The sequence below is a fragment of the Seriola aureovittata genome, chromosome 13 (assembly GCF_021018895.1).
Source record: "Seriola aureovittata isolate HTS-2021-v1 ecotype China chromosome 13, ASM2101889v1, whole genome shotgun sequence".
Taxonomy (NCBI): Eukaryota; Metazoa; Chordata; class Actinopteri; order Carangiformes; family Carangidae; genus Seriola; species Seriola aureovittata.
The window spans coordinates 3,123,287-3,142,507 of NC_079376.1; the positions used below are offsets into that span (position 1 = coordinate 3,123,287).

At 41.9% G+C, this 19,221-nt stretch overlaps 1 protein-coding gene across 5 annotated transcripts in view; it reads right to left on the reverse strand.

The window, feature by feature from the left end:
* slc4a11 (solute carrier family 4 member 11) overlaps positions 1–19,221 on the reverse strand; it is a 93,421-nt gene that overhangs the window by 66,242 nt on the left and 7,958 nt on the right. The window contains exon 1 of one of the 5 annotated variants that reach the window (XM_056393328.1): positions 8,546–8,728. The exons of 3 other annotated variants lie outside the window; for them this stretch is intronic. In XM_056393328.1, the coding sequence (XP_056249303.1) occupies positions 8,546–8,582 (37 nt within the window). In that variant the 5' untranslated portion in view covers positions 8,583–8,728. Of the gene's footprint in view, positions 1–8,545; positions 8,729–19,221 lie in introns of those variants that run through there. One more of the 5 variants, XM_056393330.1, reaches the window with a different exon arrangement.

Consider the following 19,221-nt stretch of genomic DNA (forward strand, 5'->3'; position numbering starts at 1 on the left):
TCTCCATCTGTTTGGTTGTGTAATTCAACATTTTTCACATCTTTCCCTCTTGTTCTCTCTACCTCTTTGCTGCTTTTCTGTCCTCTCCCGTTCTCAAACAGTCACACGCAGGTATAGGATTATGCTCAGGTGCTGCAGCAGGGATGCTCTGCTGTGCGTGCGTGCGTGCGTGCATGTGTGTGCATATGTGTGTGTGTGTGTGTTCATAGTGAGTGAGTCAGGCAGTGAATGTGAGAGTGAGTGTGCAAGTGACTGAGGGTGTTCCACTACACGCACACACACACGCACACACACACACACGCACAAGCACACACACACACACACACGCACGCACACGCACACACCATCCAACCGCTTGCTGCAGAAATTGGCTGTCTAGATTTTCATAGAAGGGGAAAAAAAAAAAAAAAAGAGCCAGTGCTGGGGGATTCCTGCTAATTGCTTGCACATTCTCCTCTTCCTCTGGCTCGATTAAAGACAGGCCACCATCTCGCTTTCAAGTCTGCTGTTCTCCACACGGCCCTCTACTGTATGCTGCCTGCCCGCTGTCCGACAGCACATCTCACTGCTTTTCATTTGTGGTGTCCCCCCACAGAACTACAAAGACACAGTTTCCACTGAATCGATGTGCGGTAGCGGGAGAGAAAATGCCGGCACAAAGTCCGGTCTAATGTACGTGTGACGCGCTGTCTGTTTTCATACCCTATGTGAGGTCCTTATTTACACCGTGCATCATGTAAAATTAAGAAATAAGTGTCAACTACAGCGCAGTACAGAGGACGTGAGGTTTAAACTAGATAAAATATCAAATTTAATGGCCGTTTTAATAAAATGAGCTTGTCGGCTGAGTATTCGTATCTTTTTAATATGCAGGACCCTGGTGACAATCAAACCTCTAACCTCAGCAGTGTCAGTGCCCTGCCATGCCCTGTTCAGTAGCTGTCTCTTTGCTTAGCTTACTTGTATCCCACCCGGCACTGACAGAATTTAAATTAAGCAACCATGGCTACCTACTGTTCTCCAGCTTATCGTTCTACAGTATGTGTCACTGCTCATCTTCTTGCTTAATCCTCCACCTGGCACTGGGTGTGGAGTGACTTGTGCAGTCTTCTGTCTATTTCATGTCTTGAGTCTTCTTTTTACACTGTAGGTGAGATCCTTTCGTCCTCATACATCACTTAGTGTGAACTGTGCTGCTATGTCGACGTGTCTCTGCGCCGGTGCTACCAAGTCACATTGATTTACATTTAGTGTACAACACCAAACTACTCAGCCGGACCTTAATCACATATTACACATATAACCATATTATATCAACTAAACTAAATGTGCCGGAATATGGACGCAATTTCGGTGCTGCAATATCGATGATGTAAATTACACAGTCGCGACATGCGGCAAGGACAAAGAGGACATCAGACACAGTGAGAGAGAACAGTGCACAAACTCCATGTATGGACAAAGAGCATACATGCCAGTCTGTGTGTGCATGTGTGCAAACTAAGCATTCAACAGCTGAATGAAGCGAGCAGCATGAGCATATATGAGCTCAGTTTGAGCGGGAAGGAGGAAACGTCTGCAGGACTCATCGACCTACATGAGGCTACTTGTTCCTGCAGCTCAGAATGAATCTTGTTTGAACTGTGTGGGTCATACATGATAGGACATGTGTGTGTGTGTGTGTGTGTGTGTGTGTGTGTGTGTGTGTGTGTGTGTGTGTGTGTGTGTGAGTCTGCATTATACCTCGAATACATATTGCCACACTCCACTCAGCATGATAATATTTCTGCTCAGGCACATTGGGAGGACAGCTTCACAATCAAGGTTTCATCAACATGGGCATCCTCAGACATGTTGGAATAATTACTATATTCGGAGAGGGAGGGGTGTGTGAGTGTGTGTATGGGGGGGGGTGATATTGAGAGGAGTCGAGCTGCAGCGCACTATGTGTACCACTCTGTTGTGTTCTGTTTGCTGGTTTTAAATTAAATTCACTGCAAAGGAGAAAGAGCCCTTGCATAGCACACATTGTTATGTGGCCGTGAGGCTGTGCAGCCGTGGTAGACCTACAAGAGCAATATCAAACAGGAACTGAAACAAATACCTCGCCCGCGCGCAGTACTGTTTCCTGTACTGTAACCTGTAGAGTCTGCTTTCATTGGCAGTGGATGGATGTGCACATGTAGGGGTGATGGTAAACTGCAGCCTGATTACACAACAGCAAACCAGAGCGGCACGTCATGACCAAAGACGGAAGAGGACCACCAACATTGTGTTTGTTTTTTTATTTTCTAAACATGTGCATTTGTGTGTGTGTGTGTGTGTGTGTGTGTGTATGCGTGCTTGTGTGTGTGTGTGTGTGTGTGTAAAAGTAGCTGCATTAACTTCATCTTTATGTGTTTGGGTGTCCGTGTGCATTTCTTCTTGACTGTGTGAATGATCTTCGACTTCAAATCGTGGACAACGGCGTCCAACACTGTGCTTTCTAATTAAAAAGCATCTATTGTATCTTGAATTTAGATTAAGACATGACCTCCCTGTCAGGTCAAATTAAAGTGGATCAAATCTGCACTAAACAGACCCTAACATCGGTTTCCCATCTTCCACTTTCACCCACTGAAAACCGCTTAAATACTCAGGAATTCAAACATATAATCTGCTGCTAAAAAACAAAGCAGACTAGAAAAAACAACTGTGCAGAAACAAGTGCTTTACGGCCAATTCTGTGAGTAAAAAGGAAGCCTAATAATTCTCAATGACTGCCTTTATAATCAGGGTTAAAAATATCTGTACTGGTGTAACTGGATTCAGTCTAACTTGATTTATGATTACTGGTTGTTTTTCTACGAGGCTGCACACTAGTATTTAAACCCCATTTTATCTGACCGTTGAAAGAGAAGATAAAAAGAGTTTTTCTTTCATCCTCACAACAATAGATTCTTTTTATACATCCACATCTGGAGGGGCTATAAAGCAGCAAGGACGTGTGGAATTAAAAGGTTTTGCGAGAGTCATACGTTAAATACCATGTTAGAACTACAGGGCTATTTTTGTGCATGATGCTATTAGGGATAGGCTGTTTAATTAGCTCGTAAATTCCACATTAAGATGGAATTCAGTTTAGATTTTATTCCCAGACCCTTCATGTTGAATGTTCTTCCTACCGTGAAGACCAAAATACAAAGGAGATGTTATGGAGCGATATAGAGAGAGCATTGTGTTTGTGTGTGTAACTGTAAACAACTTGGATTCAGATCATTTTGAATTTGTCTGCCTCCTTTAAAAGAATCTGGGTATTTAATGTGAAAATTGGTAAAAAAAAAAAAATTAGAACCTGGAACTCACTCATAATAACTCACAGAGGAGGAAATTACTTCAAACTATTAATTTAGCTGGACTGCGGTTTTGACTTGACTCCAAACTGCTACACGCTAGGACGGCATGATTAATTGTATTAAGATCACGATGTTGATTCATGCGCCTGTGCGACCTCATTTTTATGTGACAAGGATTCTGCCAAGTTTCTGTTAGCAGGGGGATCCAGTGCATCTAACCAAGCGCTCCCAATTGCTCCCCAAGCTGTATTAACAAATTACAAGAGCGGGGCAAGGGCATCGATGTAAATAAATCTAGGGTTTGCGAGAGACAGGGGAGCAAAGTTCGGTGTAGTAATAGCTTCTTAAGAACGATAAAAAAGTGTCTGAATTGTGGGTGTGCTCGTTATATAAAAAGCCTGATTATATTCATATATCCCTCGCATAACAATCTTAACCATCAAAATGTTTAGAAATCAAGGGCAATGTGGCGTCACGCTCACCGTGCCGTGGACGTGGTATTGTGGCGTACATAGACACTTGGCGAGGTCAGAGGCAAATGCGATGTGGGTGTGTTAGAGGCTGGTAACAATAATGGTTGATTATATCGGCTCCCTTCAGCGCAGTGGCGGTTTTATGATGGTTTAAGTTCAGACCACCGTTTTTTTGTTAGAAATTAAACTTCCCATCAAGACCACGCAGTAAAGCAGGAGTGCACCTCCATGTAATAAAAGGATGAAAATAGGACAGAGCATGGGTGCACTGTGCACAATGAGCCATCAAAAACTGCACCAAAATACTGGGAAAATGATGCCCTGAAGCTTTGTGCTGTTTACCTTCATAAAAACAGAGCTCGATATGTTTTGCCGTCCTGATTCTCTTACTTTAAAAACATGTAAGATGATGTGAAATGTGGTTTTCCAGTTCGGTACTGAACATGTTTCCAAAATTAAGTCCTTGTAGATTTTATTTATAGGACTGTTAGTAGCAACAGTTGTTGTTGTTGTTGTGGTAATTGCACCTCATCGATGTCACATACTAAGCGACAGAATCAACATCACAAAGCAGAAACTCACTATACAGTGAATAAACATCACATCTGTTACACTGGGCTATTAAAAAGACCGTGGATCTAACAAAGCTTAATACATCATCCCAAAAATACCAGCCTCACACACTTCCTGCCAAACTGACAGGAAGTGTTCTGTCACATTGCAGGCCGGAGTATGTTATAAAAAAAAAACACTCTGCTGTAGACACTTCTAAAGCACTGTCTTGTGTCTGCTCTACCCTTTTTTCTTTCTACAAAAATACACACCTGTCCACGACACAGCTGTGTGTGTGTGTGTGTGTGTGTGTGTGTGTGTGTGTGTGTGTGTGTGTGTGCATGTTTCTGTGTGTGTATTTTATGGATTGAAAAACCAGAAAACAGTGTCTATGTATGTAAATGTGTGCGTGGGAGAGGGAGGCTGAAAAAACAAGATGGAGCAAGACAGAGATATAAAGACAAACAAGAGTGTGCATGTGTGTGTGTGTGTGTGTGTGTGTGTGTGTGTGTGTAAGTGCATGTGAGAGTGTGTGAGTTGTAACTGTAATGAATGTGTGGTCTTCTTCATTCTCTGTTCCTTGAACTGTGTAAGATGAGTGTCTGTCTTGACACAGCTACATGATTGTTTTGTGTGTGTAAACCAACACATAATTTAGATAGAATGAATTGTGTTGTATGTAATTACGTGCAGTGTGTTTGGACCATATCTGTGACACAGTGAGTGTGCATTTACAAATAGGTGTGTGTGACTTTTCAAAGAAGAAAACAAAAAGCTCATGTGTGAATACACTTGTGCGTGTGTGGCAGACCTGTCGTGTCGTTGTGTTTTTTGTCATATATTTCAGTGCGTGTATTTGTGTGTGTGTGTGTGTGTGTGTGTGTGTGTGTGTGTGTGTGTGTGTGTGGTACTGTATAATAATTTGTATGTGTGTGTCGATGTGTGTTTCTCCTCTGCCCAGATGGCTGTGCTCAGAGGCTGGAGCTTCTGAGATCTGTTGCCAGCGGTGAATACTGATCAGAGATCACTGTCACATCTACAGCACACATACACACACACACACACACGCATGCACACGCATGCACACGCATGCACACGTCATCCATCTTCTCTCACACACACCTCCACTTCCACATGGTCGAACTACTAATTCACACAGCCACTATGTGTCCGCCATGCTGATATTTTCTGGCTCTGCAGGTCACGGCTGCAGCACTGATTATCAGGATGTCTGTCACACCTGAAGATTGACAACCTGCCGGGACGACGCTGGGAGATTTCAGTTTCATGTCATAATTGTGATATTTAATCAGAGCTGTTTAAAAAAGAGAGCAGAAACGTCCTATCTAAATCTTAAATGCCTTAAATCCCCGATTTCAGATTTTAAAATGTGAGGATTTGCTTCTTTTTTGTCTTAAGCGTTTAAGACATTTTAAGAGGTGACCTTGGGTTTAAAGAAACTGTGACAGACATTCTTCATTGGATTGACGGACAAGTTACATTTCACCTATCGATTGAGATTGATTATCTGATTAATAAAATAATCGTTAGCTGCACATTTCTGATATCGCGATATGGTAAAAGCGCATTACATCAAACAAAAACTGTGACGTGTAAAACAAAAACTGTAATTCACCATCCCTTATTTGTTTTTTACTACAATTCACTTTGCATGAGAACTGAACACTCAATCGAAATATTATCGAAATATGGCCGACTGCTAAAATGTGTCACGATGTACCACAAAGGAAACCCGACAAAAATCAAACCATCATCATTTTTATATTTTTTTTCAGTGAAAATAAAATGCAAAAACGACCTTCCAACTGAAATCGCTGATTGATTGAATATCATTAAGCCCTACTTTGCATAATTAATGTTCGATAACAGAAATGTGTAAAACAATATGATCAACATAATGAAAATATTTATGCAAGCAAATGATCGCCCATTCCTATTTTGAACATTCCCTTTTAATGAATGAATCAACGACTCAATGGAAAGCATTGTAGGAAATGACAGTGAGCAAACAAAATCATAAAGGTAAATCAATCTACACCTGAGTGTTAAATAATAAAAACTCACTGCAGTGTTATCACGTTGACCGATTACATGTGGAAGCTCTGCGGTCATTTACAAGTCTATAAAGTGAATCCCGTATCTCCTGAACTCCTCCCACAGCGCCAGGTGCTCCTTCACCTGCCAGCAGGTTGCCACTGATAATGACACACAATCTGGAAGATTACTCGCAATATGCTTCAACGAGAGTCTGCTAACGCTCCAAGATGAAAACACCAGCAATAAAGCAGTTTGTGTCGTCTGTGCAGCTTCAGCTGAACATTGTAATGGACAACATGTTCCTGTGAGGTGCTGCGCAGAAAAGCTTGTTCTGCTTTACTTGAAAATCCAGAGGGCAGTAAAGTGAGTTTGGAAAGCGAGAAATCTAATCCTCTGGCAAAGTAATTGTTGAGTCACTGGTGGTGATCAATAACTCCATCAAATTCCTGCAGATGCATTTTTGGTCATTCTGTTGTACTGGGCAGTAAAACGTTAACGTGCGCATTTAGAGCCAAGGTTAAGTTACATGACACAAACATCTCGAATGAGTGTAATTAAAAGGATTAGACATTAGTGGATCAGACATTTCTCTTATCATTACCAACCCAAACCTCAACCTTCCTGTGTGACAAACCTCTTATACCTTTCTGTTCACACAACCAAATTGTTCTGCTGCAAGGATCAAACCTGTCCTCTCCGCCTCTAATCAGCTCCTAAGCAAATGAATGCAAATTACTCTTCAGAGGACGAGCCACAGCAATGTCCATCACGCCCCGACACACACTTGGAAATGTAGTTAGTGTGCACAGCGCATGACGCTCACCCACAGACACACACGCGCACACACACGCGCACACACACACACTCTCACATTTCACAAGCGCACGACTGAACTCTGACAAATACATACACACAAAAATGCACGCAAACACGGACATATTCCTGCACGGTATCCCATGCACACAGGGCTGTGTACTCAAAAAAAAACACACTTGTGCCCGCGTACACACACACACACACACACACACACACGCCCGCGCACACACTCACACACGCGCACACACACACAGACACATTCTCTGATAATATTTCCGCACTTGCATTATCCCACATAACGTCCTCATCACACACACACACACACTGAGGCGCAGCATCCTGCTCTGCCTTCCCAGACAAAATGAAAGTGAGGAGGCAGCCGCATCACACCTCCAAATGGGCTCCGGGCTCTCAGAGGACTTTCAGCGAGGGGAGAACTCGCTGCTTTCCTGTGGCTGTCACCAACACTAATCTGTCTGTCTTTCTCCATCTCACACACACACAAGCACACACGCTCCAAACAGGCACAAACACACACAGCCACCGATCGCTTTTTTTTTTCTCTCTCAATTTTTCATGCACAGAAACAACATGCACACAGACGAACGGTACACACAGATACATGTGCACATTCACACACACACACACTGTTTCTTGTGCTGTGTCGATCCCGCTCTCTCTAGCAAGCGCACATGCACGAGCCCCGCCAGTGCAACACATGAGAAAGTGCATTATGAGCCCAGGCTTTCTCTGCATTCCAGCTGTCCCTGCTCGACAGGTATACTGTTTTTTTTCGGGTGGGTTTGCAAAGCAATCGTTTCTCAAGGTTCAGTTCCTGAACTGAAGAAATACGACGCAGAAACCTCTCACGTCGCATACCAGACATAAACAAGAAGAAGAAGAAGAGGGAAAAAAAACAACAAAAAAAAAAACGGCAGCAAAATACTGATACAAAATTGAAAAAAAAAAAAAGAACAAAAAAAACATCTGCATTTCTGCAGAACAAGAGGGCTTCCACAACCACACCTCCCCTAGGAGGGAAAATAAAAACAGGTTTTCTGTCACAAACAGAACGCTGCCACATTCCTAAGTATGCAGATAGAGCAAACACAGAAAAACACCAAGTATGTACAGTAGAACGCATGCACACCCAAACATCTGCCGTTCCTCAAAGTGGAAGTGGAGGTGGACTGCACATGTTTTGCACAGGGGGTTCTCGGGTTTCACTAGGTAGGGAAACCCGAGGTTTTCCCAGTGAACGCTGTGTCGTGCTCAGCTGAGGAGCCGCTCTGAGAGCTTTGATCCACTTACCCGAAGGCACGAAATGAAGAACTTTGTTGGTCTCCATAGCTGAGCAAGTGGTGGCGAATGCACACTTCCTCTCTCCAACTGCCTCCCCCCCCAAGTCAACCCATCATGGTTGTGTTATCCTGTGCTGATGAGTGTGAGATCACCTCTGCTCCCTTGCTCTGCTCTGTTTCTGACTGCCTCTCAGACACATGCAGTGACTCAGCCCCACTCTGCCTGCCTACTCGCTGTCCCGCCGCTGGGTCCTAGTGCCTTCTCTTTTCTCCCCTCCATTCCTTTATCCCAGCCCACCACTCAGCAGCCTATGGCAGGGCAGCATGCAGCAAGGCAAAGCTCACGTCAAGACACACCTCCCCAACACTCTTCTCTCAACACATCAAAGCCAACGTACAAGATGTCATCTCGTCGTCGGCCATACCGACTCACCTGGTCGCCAATATGCTTCGTCATATAGCTCAGAGCGGCTTAACTAGTTTCACCATGAATGTGAGCTTATCTCTGTTCTTGATCTCACTCTTGTGCGCGCACACTGCTCGCGTTTGGACAGAGTCACACCAAGAATAAACAGTATGAACGCGAGAGCGTCTGCTCTTGCTTTGTGTGCTGCAGTCGTGTGATCATTCCACACAACATGCATTTATTTATGCTCACTTTCATGGACGTACTGCTTTGTCTGCCTCTGCAAAAAATATATTGTGGATCAAACTAAGATTAATGTAAACCAATCCAGGTCCAAAACCAACCGACAGTTGACTGCATTTTCAGCCCAGCTCCAAAAGCCTGACATCACTCTTTCTTGCTCTCACTCGATTTCCCGCTCTTACTCTCTCTCTCTCATGCACATATAATGACACAGATTCTGGTGTGTGCTTCATCGTCTTGCTCTGATCTTGGTTCTGGTTCCAATTTCTTAAATGCGAGGATTTGCCACTTTTCTAAGTTTTATATGACTTTGAACAGTTGGTGAGCCAGAAACAGTTTAAAGGCGTCGCCTTGGGCTCTGGGAAGTTGTCACAGCTTTAAAACACATATTTTAGTAACTATTAGTTGATTAACTGAAAAAATATGCGAGAGATAATTCACTAACTGAAACAGTTGTTAGTGCGGCTTGCCAGGGGACTAGTAGTGCTTGGAACATATACTGTATGGCCCTGATGTCGACCTTTGTTGCATGTCATACCTTTCTCCCCCAATGTTTCCTGTCCACATCTATACTGTCAAATATTGAATAAATGCCAAAACCTTTTTAGTTAGTGAGTTGCAGCCCTGATAAAAACTGACATCTTTACTTTGCCTTGATGTGAGAAGAGCAGCACGGCACAGTTTTGTTGGTATAGTATCTGGCAGGCACAAAAAGAAAGCAAAGCAAACAAAATAAGTAAAGATCTACATGTTCTTGACTTAACACCACAGAGTGTAAATCATGGCAAAGAGCACAGATGAGTCAATCATGCCTAGCTAAAGTGACAGGGAGTGGGATCAGATTTGTGTTGACACCTCCGCGTTCAGTTGCCAAAATCTCTGATCTCGAGTGATGACAAGCAACGTCAACTCTGTCCAAAAGATCCAAAAGAGCAAGCTGCTGCTGAGAGCGTCTGATTCCGGACTGGTTTAAGTGTCGTCGGTGTGAACTCGTACAAGTCAGCTACACAAATCTAATCAATTAATTGAGGTTTGTACTAAAGAACGGCAACCTCAAAACGCAAATTACGATCAGATTCTCACATCAAAATTCAAAACAAAAACAAAAATAAAGAAGTCAATCCTGCACACTCCCCACCCAGCACTGAGATCACACATTTGTAAATAGTAACACCAACAGTTTTTCACAGGATAGTGATGTATGATTGGCAACACAGACACACTGAGTCCACATCATGTGAAAACAGAAATATTAAAAACTGATTTCAAAAGAAATCTAAACAACAAAAATAAAAATCAGTGTTGTCAGGAGACTGGATCTGCCTGTTTACTGCATTTCTCTACATAGAAATACATTTTCTACATTTGTTAATATAATATCAGCTTAGATTTTGTTTTACATACACTGCATGTAATTCCACCTAATAAAGTGCACAGAATTATAATGCATAAAGCTTCATATTTTGGGGAGCATTTGTTAAACCATGTAAAGCACAGAGAACGCAGTAACGGTTTTAACTGACAGAATTACATTTATCTACAAGTCAAATAATCAAGTAAAAATCTAATAATACCAAAACTAGACACCATTGATTCTTGTTTACCCATTTCAGCTTCCTAATGAAGGCACTGATTATTAACTTTATTATTAACTTTATTTCAGACTCTCAAATTAGCGACACTGTCAAAGGTGACAATCAAATTGACTTTGCCTTTTATATTGTTGGACTGAAGTCACTTGCATCACTTGTTTTTGTGATGTAATAATGACCAGTTTGGTTCAAGGCTACTGGACCAAAATAATTAATTTCCCACCCTGATGTAAATGCTCTGTGAAAGGTCAGTCATTTGCATTAGCCTGCATATATCACATCACTGTGTGAGGTATGGCCAGTGGGCCTGCTTTGCATAAGAACTGTTACACACTGAGAGAGCAAATGCATCACGAGTGTTCGCCCTGTAGGATAATTCAAAGTGTTCTCATCCGCCACAAACCTGCAGCCAAGGTGTCATGATGGGTGCACTTAAACACCAAACGGCGCGGCTACATCGCAACCCATGTCTTGGTCTACGTCAGAGAGAGCAGGTGAGCTGAGAACCTGGTGGAAAACATGGCTGTAGTAAATTGAAGTGTTGCGTTGAAGCCTAGAGGTTGGATTTACACTTGCCTCCATCAGAGAAGTCAAATCTCATTAACATGGCGGCTGCTGGGTGCACCTGAGGTGGTTGAAGTTAAGCTCGACAGAGTGTAAACGAAAAGAACAGATACTGTTAATGAATAAAATGTTAATCTGCAAACATGAACTCCAGAGACATTTGGAACTGGTCATGTGATATCCTTCCCTTGTTCACTGTGCAGGAAAACTCACCAAAAAATAAAATGTTTTTCTTGCTTTTACGTTTCTATAAAACTACAACTACAACTCTCGGTTGATCAGTTTGTTTGTTCACTTTCAGTCTTGAACGTGTGTGGAAGATCAGTTAGTGTCTACAGGCATCGCTGCAGGGGACTGACCGAGGTCAGTAAGCGTCAGGTCATACCTGCCCTACCAGCTCTCTAAAAGACGAACCATTGTTTACTCACTTTCTCTCTTGCTGACCAGTTAAGTTGACAAAAGCACATCCTTCTTATCTAACACTTCTTATCTAACTCCTGAGAGCCAATGCAGCGAGGATAACTGCTCCATCCTTAATTCAAATACTCTTCAAGTCATTTTTCTAGTTTAGATATAATGCGTCTCATAAAACATAAAACTCGTTCACATACAACAAATTGCAGAATCTCCACAAAGGAACGCTATAGTGGATGTTTGAAAATTTAAAAAGTGGAATAACATTAAATATCAATTCATATCATTAAACCTGCAATAACAGATTTTTTTTGGCCACGTTTGAGGCAGAGCAAATACTCTATAAACATATATATCATCACCTTTTAAATTCATTTGGCAAACTTGTTCGAATACAACTGTTTGTTTTATCATTATTTAGAGCCACATGATGAGTTTAAGTCCAAAATAAATTCACTCTGTTGTTGGTTTGCATCATCTCCTGTGGGGAAGTATCTGGCTCTTTAGCTGCTAAAATGCTCTGTCTGCTGTTCGTTGCTGAGGTGGTGCACTGTGGGGGGGTTTTTTCGAGCTGTGCCTGCTTCGGCCAAAAATGAGGCTTTGAGAGCAGTGAGAGTGAACCAGAACGGCCAAACAATGAGCTGAAACTCACCACAAAGCTCCGTAAAGCCGAGGGGAGCTGCAGGTTCAGGTGATAATTCTCTGTAGCTTCATCACGACAAGCGACGCCTTTCACACGGTCAGATTGTTAGAAAATTATTCACTGCGGCCAAGACAGATGGATATTTTCCTGTTGAAAAATAAACCAACATGCGGACAAACTCTGCAACGTCTTATCGTTACTTATCGGTCAACAAAAGCTAAACCTGGCCTCAAATATCAGCCAATATCGGTGGGGCTTTATTAGCTATTACATACATGCATTTCTTTGAATTGTTCTGTACTTTGTCAACTCACAATAATATTGTTTTAACTTGAACCGTGGGGAGACTTAGGAGTTAGAGAGCGAGCGAGAGTGTTGGCACTCGCTGTCAAAATATCATGAGCCGGGGAAAAGGGAGTTACGTAAACAGAAATATTTAACTAATTTCTTGACTCTAATTATAGCTGCCATCATAGCCAGAAACAAGAATCCAGAACAACACATCTGTCAAAAACAAAACAGCTTCCATGTTTGAAAACGGATAGCCTTACATTACCTCATCCACAGCTATTCACTTCAACCACACCACACGATTTTCCACTCAAACCTCGTGCAGATTCTCCCTGCTGGGATGTGGAGAATGAACAAATGCAGATTTTGTGTTACATGCTTGTTTTTTGGCACGGCGGTCAACGCAGTCAGTTTACAAGAGAGAGACCCGGAGGGGCACAAGAGGCATCACGTAACCTGCCACGGCCATATGCTGTGTTCAACTGTCCGTGACACTGAACCCCTTACTGTCTACTTACTTCAAGTCAGTGTGGACAAAAGAGCCGGCACTGAAGATTTCGAATCTCTGCTCTATGGGAGAAGCACATCTTTAAAACCTGGCTCCTGTTTATTGATGTTTGTTTGGTGTTCAGTGCTTTTAGCAATTTTTTTTTTTTTTTTTTAGTGCAAAAGGGAAGTGCAGTGAGTGCTCTTTAGGCCGCTCCCCGCCATGCACAACAACAGTTTCAGCAGGCAGGCCACATTTGTGCAACTGCAACATGCAGAATGTTACAATGGTTGTTCCACTGCCAGTCCTCTTAGCGAGCACAAAAAACAAACAAATAAATAAATAAATAAATACTGTCGCCTGCTGCCTATCTAATAAAAGAAACTGTATTTACTGACATTCTGCTGAAGGCCGTTGTCCTCAAACAGTTACACACCTGGAGCCCGGCCAGAACAACCACAGTCTGATTAGAGTTGAAACAATTAGTTGATGTAATTGATCCATCAATATTTTTGATTCATATGTTAATAATTAAAGTCATTTATCGAGCAAATGCACTAAATATTCTCTGATTACAGCCTCTCATGTGAGGGACTGCTGCTGGTTTTTTTGTTGACTAATATTGTGTTGAGAACCTCTGGGCTCTGCTGGACGTCTTTCACTTGTTTCCTTGACATTTTATGGACTAGACTAGACTAAGATTATTTATAGAAGAATTGATGAATTGACTGATGATGATTTTAGTCGCAGCTCTCAGTCTGCTCGTTCACCTCCTCGTCCAGCGTTATCCCGCCCAACCAGGAAGTGAACCAGAAGCCTTTTCGGTTCCAAGGTAGCTGCTCTGACCTATAGTCTATCGCTGCTTAAATGTTATTAAATCATTAACTTTAATTGAACAGATTTAAAACTTTATAAATGTTTTGAAAGCATTACCTTTAGAAACCCATTTCCCAGCATCTCAGGGCAAGCCACACATGACCAATACGAAGCCACAAAAACAGTTACAGTAGGTACAGTAGCGTAGCATTGGCATTTACTTCTTTTCAACATTGTATTATTCTAGAAGGGCTGAGTTTCGATGTTTTCTTTCAACGAGTTTCACATTTTGCTCTGCCACTTGCACACACACACACACACACGTACTGTGTATGTATTGTCTAACAGCGCAGCCTCCTCCTCCATCCCATCTCACCTTAGACTCCAGCTGAGAGCTTGAAGCCAGGTATGGCGTCTGGTTTCTGCTCAGAGCGACACGTCTAGTAAAAAAAAAAACAAACAAAAAAAAAAACGGTTCTTCGCTCTCTAATTGGCATCAAAAAATAGTTCCACATACCTGGAGTGGGAGGTGTTTGTGTGTAAAAACAGAGGTAAAATTTTAAGTTTCAGATGATTCTGAGTGAACAGGGGAGGCGTCTGGAATGACCCTGCAGCTACTCTGTGGCTACTCATCAGCAGGCGCTATGATGCTGGAGGTGGGAAGCTCACTCGGGTCTGTGTGCGTGTTACTGAATGATGAATCACCACTTGTGAACTGCCTTAACCACTCAAAAGCAATAAGGTGCACGGGGAGAGTTTAGCAGTTGGTACCGGGCCTCTGGAACCACATGAACTACTGGCCTGGGATTCAATCCTGCCAGAACCGTCCAGACTGTGTACGTGTCATTATCTCAGTAGACCACAAAAACAGTAAAGGGTAAATATGTGATAGGGTGTAGCACTAACACGGTTAAGACACAAGTCATTTCTGAAGTCTGAGAAGAAACTTAAAGAGAACAAGGTGACTAAGACCTAACTAATTAACCAAAACATTACGAATACATTCATCAAACACAATGACTCACATGAATATTAAATTAGCACAGGACACAATTGTATCTGGATTTAAAGAGCCAATGAAGATCGATAAATATATAAATGATTTTGTACTTTCAAGAGGCTCTGATGGAGTACACCTTTTCTAAACAACAGAGCCGGAGCTGACAGTCTCCTGGTGTCACCGCGAGTCCCACAGTGCAAATAAAGCTGCACAGTATGTCAACATGATGCCTGTGTGTTTTTTTAGAGAAACGTTTAATGTGAGCAGGAAGGTCTGAAGGACAAAGAGGACCGAATGATCAGCGCTGCACAGTATATTGTTCTGTTGATTCATTCATCATTATTATTAGTAATGTTACTATTATTACTATTATTATTATTATTATCAGCTGCAAATGATCAAATAACAATTATTTTCATTATCAAGGAATCTGTTTATAATTTTCTCAATTAATTGCTTGGTCTATAATATCAGAAAACAATGAAACTCTCACAATTAACTAGAGTCTAAAGGGGGGTAATCTGACCTCTTGTTTTGTCTGAAACACAAAGATATTCAATTTACTCTAATGTAAGACAAAAAAAGCAGCAAATCCTCACGTCTACAGCACTACTCGATCAAATGATTAAATGTTTGAAACTCTGCTATTAAGTCATTTTGCACTTAATTTTGAGGAGTCCAGCAGCAGCAGTTTTACATTGTTGTTTTAACTAAGCACAAATTAATAATTCATATTCCCAATTCAGTAAATTTTCGCATTCAAATGACTAATATGTGCTCTTGATTTAATGTTGTTTGTGTAACAGTAAAAGTTAAAAGTTTGTGCGGCTAAATTAGCTATTGTTGCAGCAGTACTGACAAGCTTTGGCTGCTAACAGTTAGTTATATAATCCAACAATCCAGTGCAGAAACTGTGCTAAAATAAACAGTGGAAGTTGTTAGGCCATGGACAGTTTAACTTCTTTTAGAGCTGCTTGAGTTTAATCCAGTTTTGTTTTGATTTTGGACAGATAGGCATGGATACTTTCATTTGCCAGCTAACTAACTGTTATCTTTGACTTATCTTAATAACATAACATGCTACAATGAGTTGAGTTGTTTACCTCTCTGTTAATTTGTGCACATAAATTTTACTTTACAGTATGTGTCAAAAGAAGTCCTGACTCTGTAAGTTCACATTTTTAAGTGCATGGTCCTTTTTACCAATAAAATCCCTGTGGTAGTTTATTCTAATACGCAGCATAGAGCCCTGATGAGTACAGGCCTGCGGAAATGATGTGATTTAACTGATTTGTAGTCTAGTATTGTACAGGACTGTGCTGCTGCAGTGTATGTGGTGTCCTTTTGTCCTTGTGCCAGATGTCAGGATGTGGCGTATAACTCATTAGGATGCCAACATGCCTCTGTACCAGTGTTAAGATTTTTCACTTGGTGATTTTAAAGCCTGCCGACCCTGTGTGGAGAAGCCACGGGGCCCCTAAGGTAGCTGCGTCTGCAATAGTGTAGTAATAATGGTAATACAGCGTAGCAAGTAATGATGCACAAACAGCCACAGCTATTGCCTCAATGAGTCATCAATCAGTGAGGGAATCCTGCTCCCTCCTTTTGACTGGGAACAACCTTCATTAGCAGCTGTGTTTTTGTGTGTGTGTGTGTGTGTGTGTGTGCTTGTGCTATAACTACACCTTGGTGTCTGCATATGTAGGTGTCTATCTTGTCTTACTGCCTATGTGTGGGCGTCTATTTTGTCTCACTGTTTGTGTGTGTCTGTAAGCTTGTGTGGCTGTCAGATTTTCTGTGCGTGTGTGTGTGTGTGTGTGTGTGTGTGTGTTTGAACGCATTAGGGGAGGTCTGTCTCTTTTTTTTTTTTTCCTTCAGCATCGTCTTTGTTGTTGTTGTTTATGCTGTACTCTGGCACAGGAAGAGAGAGAGAGGCACAGTGATGATCATAATAACACTCGGGAATAAAGGAGCGAAGAGAAATTAAGGGTAGAGGGGGAGGAAGATGATGAAGAGGAGGAGGAGGAGGAGGAGAAGGAGGAAAAGAAGGAGAATGAGGGGAGCAGCTGGTTCTTGTTACTCTGCTGCCCGCACACATCACTGCAGGAGCTATCAGAATATAGCTTCCCGCAATTCCCTCTGTATGGGTATGTGTGTGTGTGTGTGTGTGTGTGTGTGTGTGTGTGTGTGTGTGTGTGTGTGTGTGTAGCAGTGTGTGTGTGTGTGTGTGTGTGTGTGTGTGTGTGTGTGTGTGTGTGTGTGTGTGTGTGTGTGTGTAGCAGTGTTCAGTACTGAGCTGTAAGTATTGCCAAGGGGATGAGGGCATATTTCAGGTCACAAACTAGCTACAGATTTAATTTGGAGAAGAACAACTTGATTATGTTCTCTCAGGCAAAAGAAAACGGCTCAGGGAAATATAACCGAGTTGACACAGGTGAACACACACATCAGTGCTCTAATAATGTACGTATGTAATGACACATGCAATTCAACATGCTGTGTGCAGGAACGGTGGATACCTTTACCTGAGGACACCTTCACACTGGCAGTTTAGTCTGCACCTGAGAGCTGTGTGTGTGTGAGTACAGATGCATTGTGGTACAGTCTAAATGTTGCCGTCCAAAAACAGGTTCATGCTCATGTCACGATAACATGAATAGTGACATTCGTTAGCAAGAAAATGGAAGAGATAAACTGCTTCGCTGACATATGAGTAGTAAATATCATTCAAGGCGAGCTTGGAACCATATGGATTTTTTTTATTCTCCAAGAAAGCACATGAAGGAGGGTTATATAAAACAATCAGGCGGTGTGATCATTCTGTACCTTCACAATATGATTCTAGCCCTTAAACTGGCTGCAACTCTTTTACGGTATTGGACAGACTCTTTTTTTGACAAAGACACTGCAGACGGGGACCATAGATTGGAACAGCAGTGAAAGCGATCCTGCAGAGTTAGAGGGAGAGGAGGACAATCAAACTCTGCTGCAGACTCACACTAATAAATACCTAAAACACTCCCAGTGCAGTGCCATAGATCCTCCCAGTAAGAATTTAGGCTCCATCCTTGTCTTGTTAGTGAACTGGCCAAAAATTGAATTAGCTCAATTTAAAAGTTTGATCATCAGCGTCTTTCTAAACCATCTGGGAATGAGAGGAAGTTGGACTTTCAGTATTTCTGAAACCTGAGTCATTGTACGGGTGAATAGCTTTTTTTTTTTTTAATTTGTTTGAAAACTTCATGAATTATCAACTTAGAGGATGTTCCAACCTTTTAAGGGAAATACTGTGACCTGATCAGTAGTGTGACACACTGTGGGCAGAAGATGATTTGCAGCATTTTGTGTTTTATATTTTTGGGTATTTAGGTTGCCTCAGCGCAGCGATGATGATCTGTCTGGTTTGATCTGTCGTCCCCAAAGAACAACAAATAAATGTGATTAATGATAAGCTAGGAGCAGCTTAGAACTACGCTCGCTGACTCGTGATTAGATCATAGCTTCTCATGGCAAACCTGCTTTACAAACAAAGCTGAACTCTGTGTGATTTACTCGTATTTATACATGTGTTACAAACACATCATGGCAGGGCTAGCCAAAAACATACATTCATATCTAATTATTTCTATCCAGTAACAATTTCTTGATTTTTCCTCAGAATGTATCATGTCACAGTAAACATTGATATTGCGATATAAAAATACAAACACCTCGATAGATGATTTTTAACATATTTGAGAACCCTGCAGCTTGATTGATCTGCTGATAATCATTTGACTAAATCATCACTGGGTATCCAGTATGCAGTACACACTAGCTGATAAACAGGACATAGTATAAAAGTATGTTCATCTCAGCTGCATCAGTATACCTTAACATAAATCATCTAAAACACAAACAGACAGGAGAATTTTAACTATTATTATGTAACTCCATGCTACAAGCAACGTTTCAGTTTCAGTCAGTACACAGAAGTATAACTGGCCCTGCAACTACCTGCTGTAGGCTAACACTAATGTAGGACAGTGGCTGCATCTCATCACAAATTACATCTCTGTATTGGTCGACTTGTTTGGCAGTGGAATAATGGATGTCGGGGCGGACTGCGGTTCGACAGAATCAATCCTCACACGTGTCCAATAACAGCCGTGTACCACAACACAGTAAATCCCACCTGCTCACTTAAAGTAAGCTCACCTGGAAACCTGCAGGACATAGCGGCCTGAATTG